The following is a 16,283-nucleotide window of genomic DNA, read 5'->3' on the forward strand; positions in this document are numbered from 1 at the left end:
TCATCACCTAACTACACTAGAGACTTACATGTCTATTACCCAGTCATCACCTAACTACACTAGAGACTGACATGTCTATTACCCAGTCATCACCTAACTACACTAGAGACTGACATGTCTATTACCCAGTCATCACCTAACTACACTAGAGACTGACATGTCTATTACCCAGTCATCACCTAACTACACTAGAGACTGACATGTCTATTACCCAGTCATCACCTAACTACACTAGAGACTGACATATCTATTACCCAGTCATCACCTAACTACACTAGAGACTGACATGTCTATTACCCAGTCATCACCTAACTACACTAGAGACTGACATGTCTAGACTGACATGTCTACCCAGTCATCACCTAACTACACTAGAGACTGACATGTCTATTACCCAGTCATCACCTAACTACACTAGTCTAGACTGACATGTCTATTACCCAGTCATCACCTAACTACACTAGAGACTGACATGTCTATTACCCAGTCATCACCTAACTACACTAGAGACTGACATATCTATTACCCAGTCATCACCTAACTACACTAGAGACTGACATATCTATTACCCAGTCATCACCTAACTACACTAGAGACTGACATATCTATTACCCAGTCATCACCTAACGACACTAGACTGACATTTCTATTACCCAGTCATCACCTAACTACACTAGAGACTGACATGTCTATTACCCAGTCATCACCTAACTACACTAGAGACTGACATGTCTGCTACCCAGTCATCACCTAACTACACTAGAGACTGACATGTCTATTACCCAGTCATCACCTAACCTAACTACACACTAGACTGACTAACGACACTAGACTGGCATCATGTCTATTACCCAGTCATCACCTAACTACACTAGAGACTGACATGTCTATTACCCAGTCATCACCTAACTACACTAGAGACTGACATATCTATTACCCAGTCATCACCTAACTACACTAGAGACTGACATATCTATTACCCAGTCATCACCTAACTACACTAGAGACTGACATATCTATTACCCAGTCATCACCTTACTACACTAGAGACTGACATGTCTATTACCCAGTCATCACCTAACTACACTAGAGACTGACATGTCTGCTACCCAGTCATCACCTAACTACACTAGAGACTGACATGTCTATTACCCAGTCATCACCTAACGACACTAGACTGACATGTCTATTACCCAGTCATCACCTAACTACACTAGAGACTGACATGTCTATTACCCAGTCATCACCTAACTACACTAGAGACTGACATATCTATTACCCAGTCATCACCTAACTACACTAGAGACTGACATATCTATTACCCAGTCATCACCTAACGACATTAGAGACTGACATATCTATTACCCAGTCACCACATTTATGCACCAGACACTGATATGTCTATTTTCCTTATGTACACTAGAAAATGATATGAAAAAATGTGTACTGTCATACATGGTTACAACACAAATTGTGATGTGTTAAATTTTCTTCCGTGAAGTCACAGCAAATGTTACCGAACACTACAAGAAACTACAAGTTAACAAATTTGGATGTGGAATTTTCCAGACACAAAAAGAAAATATTGTTGGTCAGTGACTTTTAATATATTGTATGTATATGATGAAGATAAAGATGACCTTGACCTTTATCATGGCATGATATGATGCTTATAATATAAAAGTACATACTTATATCATTGACCAATATCGAATAGGATGGCGATAAACCCATCCGACGCCAAAGGGAAATACATAAATTTTCAAGGTACCTGAAAAAAAGAGAAATCAAAATATGAATGTAACCATGTAGTCGCCTGATCAAAAGGCACCTATAAATCATTCCATCATCAAAAATAGTTCGAAATTTCAATAGATTTATCCAGGTTTTGTAACAAGACATTACACACACCTACACACACAACACAACACACACACGCCTTAACAGAAACGACAAGAACCCTTGTAAGAGTTGTCGAATCAACATGTCTCCTGTAAAACACAATTTCTTTGCTTCGTGATGATTGGCCCTTGCGAATTTCAAATAAATCGATAAGAAATTGGAAACACCAAAACAGGATTAAAATGGTAAAAGAGAAAACAACTGTGAAAATAAAACACTGAATGATGACAAGGGCTTAAAATATTAAAGAGGATCTCCAGACAAGATGAAGAAAGATATGTGTACACGTCTGATTCCCGTGTAATTGATGACTAATATGATCATTGATAATATATGGGGATGTCACCACTTTGGTGAAATACTACAGCCTAATCTATCTAGGACGAACTCGGATGACTGGGTCATATATCAGTATATTGCTCATTGAAAACTTTGATATCTATTTACGAATCTTACAGTTACATAAATAATAGCTGACATGACTATGATCCGCTTACCTTGAACCTTTAACATACACACCGATCAGCTGTCAGCCACGCTTTGTTGTTTTCTTCACCTTCACATCAGCTTTATTTGGACAGGAAACAATAACCAATAACAGTAAGGAATTCCTTTCACAAGAAAAGTGTTTAAATTTATATCAAGATATTTTCAACTTATACATATGCATCAATTTTCTAGAGTTTAACAACGCTGTGAACAAGGGGTCGCGTAGATTTACCCCTACTTTAAAATCTGTTTTATTCTGAAGTGACTCGAAAGACCTATTAAGTCGTGTAATGACCACAAAAACCTAACGGGGTGACAAGTCTTGAGAACATGATCTAATACATAAAATACCAATTAAATCTGTCGAGGATGAGATCTTTAAGGTTTTTTTTTGTTTTTACTTACATTTTTTATTTTTTTAAATTTCAAAAATGGTAGGTTTCAGTTTATTTTTGTCCCGCTGGTATCAAAATTACGGACGCACGAACAGACATTTCTAAATGCTGTACATCTCCCTTTATTAAGGAGAAACAACCAAATAACAAACCTTGAATTTTCAAGTTTATTTTACCAGTTTACATTTAATATTATCAGATACAGTATTCATCCGTATTTGTTTTTTTTACATGAATTAATGATATGCTTTCGTGTCTGGGTGACACCGAAGTATTAACCGTTGATATGCTGCATTCCTTAAATATCTCTATTTAAATTTGGCAATGCTTTATGTGCACAGCGCACTTTCAGCTGGAAGTCTATATGTGGTCTACTATAAGGAAACCTAAATCTATAATTCACACTTCTCCATACTTGACATTCAGTTTTAAATTATGTTTTGTTAGAACAAGTAAGCCATATGTCAGTGCTGTATTGTTAATTGTTCACCAACATTATCGTGTTTATATTAAGATATTTGCAATTGACATTGAACCGACTCGTTTATTTAATTGCCTTGGACATCCCAACAACACCCAAGATGTTCTTTACGGACGTATAATGGGTGTCATCAACAACGAGAGGAGCATTGATTTGTTTGTTGATGGTCAATGAAATATAAGATACAAAGAAAGATTAAGATAAGTTATCAAATTAGGACAGGAGTTCAACTTTGGTGAAAATAATTTTCTCCAAGAAAAGACCAGTAATCACAGGTAAGGTATGTTATATGGGGTACAATTTTATAAATAGATCATTATAACTTGATAATGTTTTATTTGCCAAGCACTGACTGGCCACAGATATCAACGTCAATTTTACTTGTTGTTTGTGACCATATTTGGTATAATCCGTATCTCCATAAAAATATCACGCCAAACCTTTATGTACACAAAGGAATCGCTTGGTGATTTTGTAATACACAATTCGTGACGTGAAAATTTGGGTCGGGCAATGTCATTATCACGTGAGTTTACATCACTTATCTAACCAGAATACAGCTCCGGGTATATAGACACGGTTTACCTCTGAGCGTTTATTTTTCTTTCACGTTAGTAACACAGAACACGAACCTAGAAGAATTCAGCTATGTTTTTCCAAAGACTTATTCTCTTGGTAGTACCATGCGTCATCGTTATATCAAAATCCACGGAAGCAGATGAAATTTCACAATACAACAAAATGTTTGCAAACTTTTTGGAATTTGCTAAAAGAAAACATTCGACTGCACGGGAAATGGAGGAAAAGACAGAACTGCTTCACAGTATTTCTAGTGATGTGCTGCAGCCATATCAACAGAAGCTTAGTGACGCTCTTTCTACTTTCGATGCTGAAGCCGCAGAGATGTATAACGTGTCTGACACTTGTTTGAGGGACACAAAACAAATCATACTTGGTTTTCAAAGAAGGGAGTATTGGGCCTCACGATGTAAGTATACATTATTTGTTAATCTGTTTGGGCTTTACGTCCTTGCAACAGTCAAAGTCCTATAAAGAAGGTTCCATGAATATTTAGAACGATGGTGATTGGTTGTATAGTGTCATCACAGTGAATATCTAACCAGGACAAAATTAAACACGAGAGCATTTGTGTCCCCGTATCGAAGACTTGGAACGAATTAGCAGAAACCGCACAAGTTGTCTAGTACTATAACATATGCTGGAGTACAACGAAATTTGTACAAGATTCCATATCTTGAGAGTCTCTATAAAGGATTCTTTCGACATTTCGTTTTTACCAATAATAAGTATATATTATCTTCAATTACTAAAGAGTCAATGTGTATAGATCTTAGTATGCATGCTGGTTGCACAATCATTCGCTTGTTCTCATTTGATAACGTGATATCAATTACTTTGGATTGACCATTCATTATATGGAGAGTGTCATCGATAAAGCAGTAGACGTTTACTCTTCAGAACACTTGGTCTTATTCTCCTTACGCTTTTCCAGGGGTCGCGGAACAAATCTGACTTTTGTAAATATTAGAGTTTGAATTAAAATAATTTTACTTGTCAGAAGGTTATCTTTATGATTAAAACAGTACTTATGTCGTATTTCATGCTATATTCTTTCTTCTCAGTAATCGACTCTCTTGGAAAGCCAGGCAGTGGATTGACCGACGGAAACGTACATTGGATTGGCTCGTACGACCAGTGTAACTCTGTAGAGGGATTAGTATATACAGACATGGTGAACAACACTGGACCGCAATATATACTCCAAGGCAAATACTGTAAAGGACAGCTGGCTCTGGTATGTCATACGGGTACATGTAATGTATTGTTTGAACAGAAATATCAAAAGGCCGAGTTGATAAAATAGAAAACATACGAGTGAACAAGTCGGGTTACTAACACTAACGAGCTGTGTTTGGTGGAAGACAGGTGTATCTAAAGACAAACTGTTCTGTCTCTGAAATGTTAATATACTGTCAATATTCACATTTATGATGCCCTTATATATATATATATATATATATATATATATATGCTTTTCATGCTCATAATCAGTATAAATGTAAATATCACAAACAACATAATAAACGTAAATATTAACATTAAATTATCATATTAAACAAAGAAATGTTTAGTGTATCATTTGATATGAAAGCGATGCTTACAATTCTGTATTGAGATTTCTCTCCGGAGGTAGAATTGACTGGGTGTCTCGGTACAATTTCTCTCTGCTTGGCTGCACTCATTGTATATTCAAAACAAGAAGCAAAGTCATACAAATAGTAGAAAAGGACGACCAGGGGTTAGATAAGTTTTCTTTTCAAACATTTGTTGTGTTTCTTAAAATTCATATTTGATTCATTATTTGAAGTTTGTCAACGTATCTTAGAAGAGAACAGCATCAAACGTTATGTTAGATTAACGTTAGTATGTGCGAGTGTGGATAATATCCTAGTTCGCATTATGATCATACGATATCAAGTGTTCTGACCTGTCTGATGTCATTGATAGAACACAAAAACTTCCTTTGCTATGTAGATATTGTCATACTCAATGTATATTTACAAGGGTCTTCGGGTAAATAAATATTCCGATTGTATTGGGATTTCGACAAAGATTAACATCACCATTTTAGTAAGGGACTGACCGTTCTTCTATTTCTTGTGTTAGTTTCCCTGGCTGCCTTGTTGTGTCCTTTTGATTTTTGGACAGATGAGAAGAAAAAAGACGGACAATTGGCCATCTTTCATTTTGACAATGAATTTTGAAGTTTGTTATTGTGAAAAAATCAACAGATTGCCATCTTAGAATTCGTATTGAATTGCATTTTTATGTATTTCTGATAAAATACCGGAGAGATAGGAATATATGTAATAAATGCCGGAATTTTGTTGCCTATGCTTGATATGTTGACGTGTAATTTATTCATTTCTGATCAATGGAGAGAACAAATAAAAAGATGGTGTATGAACCAGCTTAATTATAAAAAATAAAGATTAGATAATTGTAGGCGCGCTAGGAACCTTCTTGGGTCTGTTGTTGCAGCATGGACACTGAATGGATATGATATCGCTTCAATTGTGTATTCATGAACATTAAATGAAAAAGAAAATCATCGAGGAAGTAAGAAAGTCAGATTGTGGTGATGGTAGAGGTTTTTCCCGAACTTAAACGCCTTTAACTGTGGTAAGAGCAGGGAGTTCATTTCTCCGACCTAATGGTTGGAAGAAGGACATAGTAATAATCGTTACTCGTGTTTCCATTTACAGGGTTTTCAGGGTATAACGGCTACTTATGGGACTTGTGTTCCTAAAACGTGCAGCGAAGAAGATACCACAGCATTGATGAATTTAGGTAAGTACTCCTATGGTTAGGGTGCGAGTTGGGGAGACGGTGTTTTATCAGCACATCTTGGCCTACTTGAATGGGCAGGTTTACTGTTTGTGATACCATGCCCCTAAGGGTAGGCGCAATTGCTATCACACTGAACTATGAGCTAAAACTATTATTGCATTCTTAACGGCTCGTCAACGCATAAAAGGTCATTAGGGTAATCGACAGGTGAAACACACAGCGATCCAAAAAGGAAATAACATCAAACAAACTAAAAGGTAAAAGACAAATGCTAAAAATCTTAAATGGGTATGTTAACACAAAAGATTAAAATATGAGATATAAAATATAAATAGACAAGTTAGTTCACCGGCTGGTTATAAACAGTACGAAACTGTCACAATGTTAGAGTTTTTCAATATCTTTTTACGAGAACAAACAAGACAAAATTGCCCGACCCCAATATATGTGAGAAGGAGGATAAACTCCGTCGCTTATGATGTGTAGTGAGATACAGAGGCGCGCTACAATGAATGATACATTCAAAAATCATACAAATTGGAAACTGTAACATCAAAAATATAAGCGGATAATGAATTGATTGTAAGTTGTAATAATTGATACATTAATCCGACATCAGTATTTTTGGGGAAAGGTTTGCGCAGATGCCATTTTTATACATTAATGGTGTTTTTTTAAAAGGACAGAAATTTAAATCAGGATGACTCTGGATTAGTTCGAACTTCGTGTTGTAAACATAATATTTTTTTTCTGTTTTAGCATTATCACTGCTGTCAGACAAAATGCATTTCAGCCTCACTGACTGCCCATCGGTAGAGACAGAATACGACGCACGGGCCATTGTTAGCTTGTAAGTTGAATTGTGGTAGGTATGGATGGAATGTTAAGTGACTAGTATCATCGTAATGTAAAATACAAAGTTTAAAACACAATATTCGAGTCTCGGATGAGTTATATAAACACGGAACAGCTGTATGCATTTTATTGCATTATTTGGCCCTAATTCATTTCATTCTAAATCTGTATCGAAAAGTGTTGTTTACTCATATGTCTTTTGTAAATCTTACAGAACGATCTGCAGTATTATAGGATTGATGATGGTACTAGGGACAGGATATGACGTCATCGTCGTACGATATATAAGGGAAAAGGAGAGACAGGAACAAGAGAAACGAGATCAAATTGTGAAAACCGACATGGAAGCTGACCGATACCAATCAGAATCTTCTCTGAACGAGAGTACAACACTTCTGAAAAAAATCAAACAAAAACCAACGGTCGTTAAACATGAAGAAGGTAAGATTAAGTTGCTCTGAGTTTTATCATTTTAAGAAGAATTTTCAAAAACATAACCTTAAAAAATTACAGAAATCCAATGTAATCCAAATTGAAGCCGACAAGTAGTAAAAACTAGATAGACAAAAGTGAAGTTTTACAGGAAATCCTTAAAGGAACTTTTTTGATATTCCACAGGCAATGCAGAAGTTTGAAGAACAAATTAGACCCTAATGACGAGCATAGTTTGTCATAGAATCATAGTAAGGATATATATATTCCTTGTTTGTTGGTGAATTAGAGTAATATTTCATCATCACATCAACTGCAAACTGATTTGTATTTCAATGGTGTGTGCAGCACGGATGATATATCACAGTTTCAACCCCACAAGATGAAGTGTACTTACTTATCACCAAGAAATGAAGAAAAAGACAGTTTGAGTTTGCCACTCGGTCGATTAGTGTGTTCTTTTATTCTCCGTCAGATAATATACATATGTTTCACATCGAAGACATAAGACTGCAATAATCTATCACAAAGTAGGTAAATGCAACACGAGTAACACTCTTTTAATTTAATTAGGTTGGCCAGGAAAAGTAAGTGCATGTATTATCACAATGTCATTTAGTGTTATTATTCCTTGATCATACTGCAATGTACCTTGGGATAAATTGATATTCGCCCTGCAGAAACTGTCATCTGAATGTAAAACGTTAGTTAAGCCCTATTAATTTCTCTCGGTAATTTCAAAATAAAACCTGATATTTCACTGCGAAAAATGCAATACGTTGGCTTTTTATCATACATTTACAAAGAAGAGTTCGTTAATAAATGTCATACCAATTAACTTTCCAGGGACAATCGGAAAAATCCTTATCGCATTTTCGATGAAGACGAATGGTGAAAAGCTTCTGAGTACTGCACAAGGCGAAGGAAGTCTTACTGCTTTAAATGGCATGAGATTTCTGAGTATCACTTGGGTTATACTTGGTCATAACTACTCAGCAGGTTTAGATTTTTCGGGTTAGTGTCCGATACTTTTATACTTGCAAATAATTTTCATTGTAATCAATTTTGTGCTCAACGTCAAGTGATAATTTCTCTAATGGATCTTACGTATTGTGTTGAATTAAGGATAATCTCTCCATCAACATGATGATTTTCCCCCTCAGTCACCTCCTCGGTTTCAAAAATGTAAGCCATCATCAGCCTCACCAATGAGTCCTAGAAGGACGAAACAGCTGTTTAATTTGAACTTTAAAATCACTTGTATAATACCGATCCACACCTGGTTGCTGAAACAAATTCCTGCCTATAAAAGCCTATTTTACTGTGTTTTGAGTGACTTGTAGTGAGATACCTTTCATCTAGTTTTTTTTTGTTTGACCGATTTACAAACTTATAAATTTATTTTTATTTCCTCAAAGTGAATATGATTCCTTTCTACACGGAGATGATTAATAGATGGACATTTCAAGCAATAGGAAACGCCTTTGTATCTGTGGATTCTTTCTTCACCATGAGGTAAATAACTAAAATTAATACTCCATTTGTATACGTAAAACGAATGCGTTAGTTGATATTTTTTGCCTAGTCTGATTTCATGTTGAAGCAAATGCATCCCCAAGGATCCAAATGAACAACTGAAGTGTATGCTATAAGGAAGCAGGTGAAAGTTGGTCCCTTGGTGACCTTACCCCTAACAGAACAGTATGTGTATGTTGACGTCTTATAACGACCTCTCTGTCCGTTTCATCTCATATCCTGCGATCAAAATGGCACAAGCGAACCTGCAGAATCAGGGCTTTATTCGATATTACCGTTCAAGGTGATATTGATGAGACTCTGAACTACTGTCAAATATTGTAATCCTTGTTTTCTGTTCGTTTCAATTTTCTCATTTCGTAATGTTTACCTGGTAGTTATGCTGCTATTGCCCTTATTCTCTTATAGAAACCTGGTATTACCTACATGAAATGACACAGATGTATATGGCGGGTGATTTCTATAAAGCAGAAGACTCATAGTCTTGCTGAACACATGGTGCTATTATACTTGTACTTTTTCAAGCATCTCCGTGTTGACTTTCTTTGTTGATATTTTGCTCCAAATTTATGGAATATGAGTTTGAATTAAGGTTCCGTTTTACATTTCGGTATTTTCTTGGTTGTTTTTGTATTGTTGAGTCCCTGTTGACACCTGTTCTCATAGAATAAATTTGGTCCCGCGACTGTCTAGGACATTACGTTAGCAGTTGGTACGACAGATGGGAGTCCTTCAATGATCAATTTTGAGTGCTTTCGTTGTGTTAACTCATTGAAGTGCCATATGGTCACAACGGAAACATAACACCCACTGCATAATTAGTGATATGTTCGAGAATTTCATTTTGTTATTTTCATCAACAATGGCGCGAGAATGAATACCCAGCATAAAAATGTTTTTAAAAATATAAGGAAATATATTTTATATGCTTTTATACACGGATACTAATGTATAGATATGTGCAATAAAATCAGTTTGATAGATTTAATCATGTTAATTACATCCTATTATATAATAAACCGCCCGGATCACTAAGTCATGTATAGCTTAAAGTGAGGTACAGTGCTGTGAGTACCAATACTTATTGCTTGTCTTAATTTGATGACAGAAACAGGATGGCAGAAATAACAAACACATATCATACGCATTTAATGCAGAATTTATCCCGTTTATCGCATAATATTTCAAGAGGTAGCAGCGCCTCTAGCCAGAAAGTAAAATATCATCATGGAATCACAAGCGTACAAAAATGTATCAGCACCATATTTTCTCGAACTACCATCGCTAGGCTGCAACTCATTTTGCATAGATGATTTATTTGTATATTTGGTTCAGATTCATAGGTTTACATTCAATTTTTGAAATGTTTTTGTACTTCCAGTGGTCTACTACTCGCGTACTTATTTATGAAGGAAATGAAGAAGAATAACGGAAAGATGAACTGGCCTATGTTTTACTTCCATAGATTTTGGAGGTATGGAAGCCGTTCCAATACAAACGATTGATTTAAAACTTCACACGAATTAGTACTTTTTATCATGTTATTAATAATAACACATTGTTTTGCTCAATTAGTGTCAAAACATATAATGTTTAACTGCTAACATAAAGGAAAAAAGTGAAAGATATTGTAACAATGTTCATGCAAACAATCTGACAAAATGCTAAATGCAGCTAAGTCACTTAGTTTAAATCAAGCAATACATGTTAAAACAATATATACGATTATTTCTGTTATAAATAAGATTATCCTTTGTAAAAATTACCTTTCCATTTACAAACCAAGTACACGTTGGTAGACAGATTATGATGGTGAACTGAGAAAATCTGCGATAACGAAGAAAATAAACCAAATTGAGGAAAACGAAGGGTTTTCAATTCATCCCCGAATATGTTTACCTTTTTTAGATTGACACCTCCATATATGTTAGTGCTAATGATAAGCGCGACATTGACTCGCTACATGGGCGGAGACGGCGGGCCTATGTGGTCTAGGAAGGGAACCGAACAGGATTACTGCAAGGACACTTGGTGGACGAACCTGTTGTACATAAATAACCTTGTAAAACCAGAAAAGATGGTAAGTTGTCAAATAGTTTTGTTTTCTTTTTGGGTTCAATTGATCAGTTACTTAAGAGTGGGCTTGGGGTTGAGGTTATTGTGTTCACAAAAACCGGAGCGAGTGCCTTATAGGGCAACCTTTACATACACAGCAATAACACTAGTAAGATATCTTAACCAGATGACGGTGCAAGACACTATACATCCTAAAATCCAAACGTTACGATCTCTTATGATTAATCGTAATCCTTGGAATTTCGAGGAAGGGCACTCGACACTATTACATAACATGACTATGCTTTCAGTTGCTATTTCAATCTAATCAATCATTAACATGATTCAACAGAGCTTCCATTTGACGAAAATTTCAAATTTTCAGAGATAAATGACCTTTTTAAGAGATTTGACGGTCTTATTTGTTTCTCTTCTGTGTCAGTGTATAGGATGGTCATGGTATCTGGCTAATGATATGCAGTTTTTCGTGATCAGTCCTTTGATGCTGGTTCCATTATATTAGTAAGTATACTTGTCATGATCCTCTATACAATTTGATCTCATATATACCTGATTTTACAGACTTAGATAGTAACTTTCTATAAGTAAAATTTTAATTTTGCTGAAGACTTACCAGAGATTCAAATAGACGCAAATTATTTGATGGACATATTTTTTGAATTTAGTAATAATTAACCACATATTTATAAACAAAGAATCGAAACACAATAGTAACATTTGAATGTATTTTTTATTTTGTAAAACCGTGACAGGGAAAACTAACACTTTTATCGACCGTTTGTTATATATATTACAAAATCTCTGTACATCAATATTTGGCTATCTTACTTTACAGTAATAAGTTTATAGGCTTCGTTGTCTGTGGTATCTTCCTATTGGCGTCGTTCATTGCTACTGGACTGTTGAGCGTCCACCATGGATGGGCCGCCAGCCCTATGGAACCAAGGGTAGGCCCCGAGTACGTATACAAAAATGATCCAATTAATATGGAAAAATTTCGTATTATTTTGAAATATAGGAATATGCACATTGTTCTTGATTTAGGAGAGAGATACCAATAAAACCATACATAACAATACGCAATTAAGAGGTTACCGCAGAAAAGGTTTGTTGAGTCCTCATATTAAGATATATAAACCAAAATATTAAACCCGTTATAGACGAGCTCCTCAAGAATTGATATATGATTCGATATAATTATCATTGAAATGCGCAATATTTTGATTCGAAAAGGCTGTCCCTAGTTTTAAGAATCTTTTTCAAGGAAATTCAACTATCATAAAAATGGATTACGTAAGTTAAGGAAAAGCTAATTCTTTCCAAGGGGCAATTTTTAAGTTAAGAAAGATTCGTGAAACCGGAAACCTGGTTAAGGTTTTAGATTCTTCTTAAAATCCTATAAATTCATTTCTAAATAAACGATGTCTACTTATAAATAAAGTTAAGCGTCATTATACACATTCTGAAAACAGGGAATTAGTCTCCCTAGTGAGATGCAATACTCAGCAGGAAAACATTATTTGTTCTTTACAGAGCCACCAATTCCTACATGATGGACTACTACTTCAAGCCATGGTGTAGGATAGGACCTTATATTGTGGGAATAATGGCAGGATATCTCCTACAGGCTTGTAACTGTCGATTCAAGATAAACAAGGTAGAGTTAAAACTACAGAAATAAATGAATTAATGAATCAGCATAAATAACTTTTTATTACTAACACATATAAATGACATACAATGGAGAAATAAGGCTAGATATCTTATTTCAACGTGCTCATTGGAAAATCTATATTTCCTCAGCATCTTCTATTGTAGCTTCAATTAGCCTTTGCCCTTTGCAACTTTGTTGTTCCTTGTGGTCCTACTGCAGAGTTGGGCCGATTGGTTGTTTTCCTCCGAGAACTCCGATTTTCCTCCATCCCACATACCTGCCAAATCCTTAAATGATCCCAGTTGTTAATAGGACGTAAATCAACAATAAATTGAACTAAACTGCATATTCCTTCTCATCTGACACTTGCTTTATCTTAGTCACATCCATAAGAACACTAGGAAAAGATAACTCGCTTGATCTTTTCTGTGTATATTAGTAGGGAATTGGCGTAACAGTCGGTTCGTCTACTGTTGAAAGCAAGTCATTCATATCTTCCTACTGTGTTTTTGACATGAGCATATATTAAAAACAACTTATTTTGCCATTGATAGGGGAAAACATACTAATATTATATATGTGTTATTCATTGCATGGAATGAATGTGGTGTTTTCATTTTTAGGCTGTGAACCTGTTTTGCTGGTTGGTAGCGGCTCTCGTTGCATGTTTAATTGTATACGGCTTGTATGATTCTCTTACCGGCACTTTATTATCTACATCCGTTGCTGCATTTTACAATACTGTCCATAGAAGTGTGTGGGGAGTTTGTGTCAGCTGGGTTATTTTTGCATGTGCGACTGGAAATGGAGGTAACTTCTTAAGCTTATTACTAAAACATCAAGAAAATGCCAACGTAATCATAATCTAAACTTAAATTCCATACAACTGAGAAACATGAACAAAAGAATGATTCTGAAAAAGTACAAGGAGAATAAGGCGTGTTCAAGAAGAATTAGCGTCTTCTACTTCATTGGCGACACCCGCCATGTAAACCTTGATCAATCAAAATAAGTAAGGCACGTTCTCAAATGAGAACAAGGTAAACAAAAACGGAACCAACCTAACGAGTATCAAATACGTCCAGCTTCATATCACACAAAAAATAGAATATTACTCAATGAAATCACCATTGCGAACATAAACTTTCCCCAATATTTTCATCAACCAGTATCTTTGGAACCCTTATTGTACGTCAGTTGACGACTTCTTGCAAGAAAATCGTGATAATGGGAACAGGCCCTTTGATATCGAATGAATGATGACATGTAAATACCATAGGTTAGAAATGCAGGGATATTGCTATCCAGAAATGGAAAATTCACAATAATGAAATTAAAATCATTACGTTTATCATGAAGCTTGGTGAAAAGCTGGTGTTTGTCTCGTTGTACGAAAAGATTGAGATAAGCAGTTGATGTAGAAGAGTACGTCGTGTCTTCGATTTCCAGTTCAGGTGGATATATACGATGGACGTGGTCAATAAATTATATATATATCTTAAGGTGAAAATAAACGACTCTGGGACATGTTCTGATAAGCTCTTCAATAACTTCCTGCTCGTATGAAAACAAAAACAAGTCAGGCGCAGAAGTGCGCAGTTAGATCCCATAGCTATGCCAATAGCCTGTTGGGGAAGGTCTGTATCCTTATCATTAATAGGCAATCTAAATCATTGTAATACCGAAGCATGATTAGCTAGTATTACGTCATATGAAAGATTGAATAATGTCTAGTTAGAGTTTCCTTCGTTATAAAGCAACCCGAGATATTTTTGTTTGTAAACAGGAAACGTAATAGTGTTTGCAGACAAAGATGAAGTTACTGGACGCCTGAACTGCAGGCATGAAAAACATACTTGCCATATAAATCTTGAAATGTGGATATAACATTAGGATGGATTGGCTTTGAATGTATCTCTTTCAAACGCTGCTTTGTCCATTATATATTAACGATTGACGACTCAACAAAATGAAGACAAAGGCAAGATATCAAAGTAGGGATTCACATCATTTTCAGCCCAGTGACGATGTTTCCCAGTATGGTAGTAGTGGTCAGTAGACACCAAATTGTGGTGTATTAGTAGTTACTAATCAAGAACATAAAGAGAATGTCTCCACTTTTATTAAACAGTGTACCCTATCCCTGTAGTCTCGATGGGTTACTGGACCATCAGTTCCATTTACACAAAGCATTTCAGTTTTTTTGCATTGATGTTTCAGATATAATATACTGAACAAAATAAGTTAAGGATCATAAACTTGAAACAGTGCAGTTTTACATACAAATAATAATATGATTATATTTTAAATTTTAATGACAGAACATTCATTTTAGTCTTTAATTACACAAAACAAATTCATTTGTGGTAATTGCTACCAAGAGCAGATAACCCTGAGTAACAGCACCCTTGAAATCAAAGTGTAAGAGGAAGTAGAGCAAGTTAATCATGTAGACAAGGAAAACTCATCAAACTGCAATTGGCAGTTTAATAGGCAGTATGACCTCCGTTGACATCAATAACTGCCCTGCAACGTCTGCACATGCTCCTTATTAGTCGTCGGTGGCTGATCTGTGGGATGCGCTGCCATTCCCCTTGCAGAGCAATCATAAGCTGTTGGCGGTTCTGTGGCGGATTAGGTCGAGCTGAAACCCGGCGTTGCAAGGTGTCCCAAGCATGCTCGATAGGGTTCAGATCAGGAGAACGACTTGGCCAGTCCATGCGAACGATTGCTTCACGTTGAAGATAGTCGTTGACCACACGAGCACGGTGAGGACGAGCATTATCATCCATCAGAATAAAATCATGGCCAACAACTCCTGCAATGGGCCTTACTATAGGGTGTAGAATCTCGTCCCTGTATCGAACAGCTGTTAAAGATCCATTGTCTATGATGTAGAGGTCTGTATGGAAGTCAACACTGATCCCTGCCCAAACCATCACTGACCCACCACCAAAGCGATCATGCTGGACAACACAGCAGTCTGCATAGCGCTCTCCTTGGGTTCTCCATACCCTCCTCCTACCGTCATGGAAGTCAACACAAAACCTAGACTCATCTGTGAACATAACATTTCTCCAATGACATAATT

General features: G+C 35.9%; 1 protein-coding gene across 1 annotated transcript; it reads left to right on the forward strand.

Moving 5' to 3' along the window:
- Nucleotides 1-4,008: 4,008 nt before the first annotated feature.
- On the forward strand, nucleotides 4,009-14,046 carry LOC132549386 (nose resistant to fluoxetine protein 6-like; the record flags this gene model as incomplete). Its single annotated transcript, XM_060213313.1, has 13 exons — nucleotides 4,009-4,255; nucleotides 4,911-5,083; nucleotides 6,555-6,639; nucleotides 7,399-7,489; nucleotides 7,709-7,935; nucleotides 8,773-8,940; nucleotides 9,345-9,441; nucleotides 10,844-10,936; nucleotides 11,371-11,542; nucleotides 11,960-12,039; nucleotides 12,374-12,496; nucleotides 13,072-13,195; nucleotides 13,816-14,046. Coding segments are annotated over exons 1-13 (1,911 nt in total), but the record flags the coding sequence as incomplete, so codon positions are not given.
- Between the last annotated feature and the right edge of the window lie 2,237 nt (nucleotides 14,047-16,283).

The sequence above is a fragment of the Ylistrum balloti genome, unplaced genomic scaffold, assembly GCF_031769215.1.
Source record: "Ylistrum balloti isolate Yb309-2 unplaced genomic scaffold, AGI_CSIRO_Ybal_v1 Utg370056, whole genome shotgun sequence".
Taxonomy (NCBI): domain Eukaryota; kingdom Metazoa; phylum Mollusca; class Bivalvia; order Pectinida; family Pectinidae; genus Ylistrum; species Ylistrum balloti.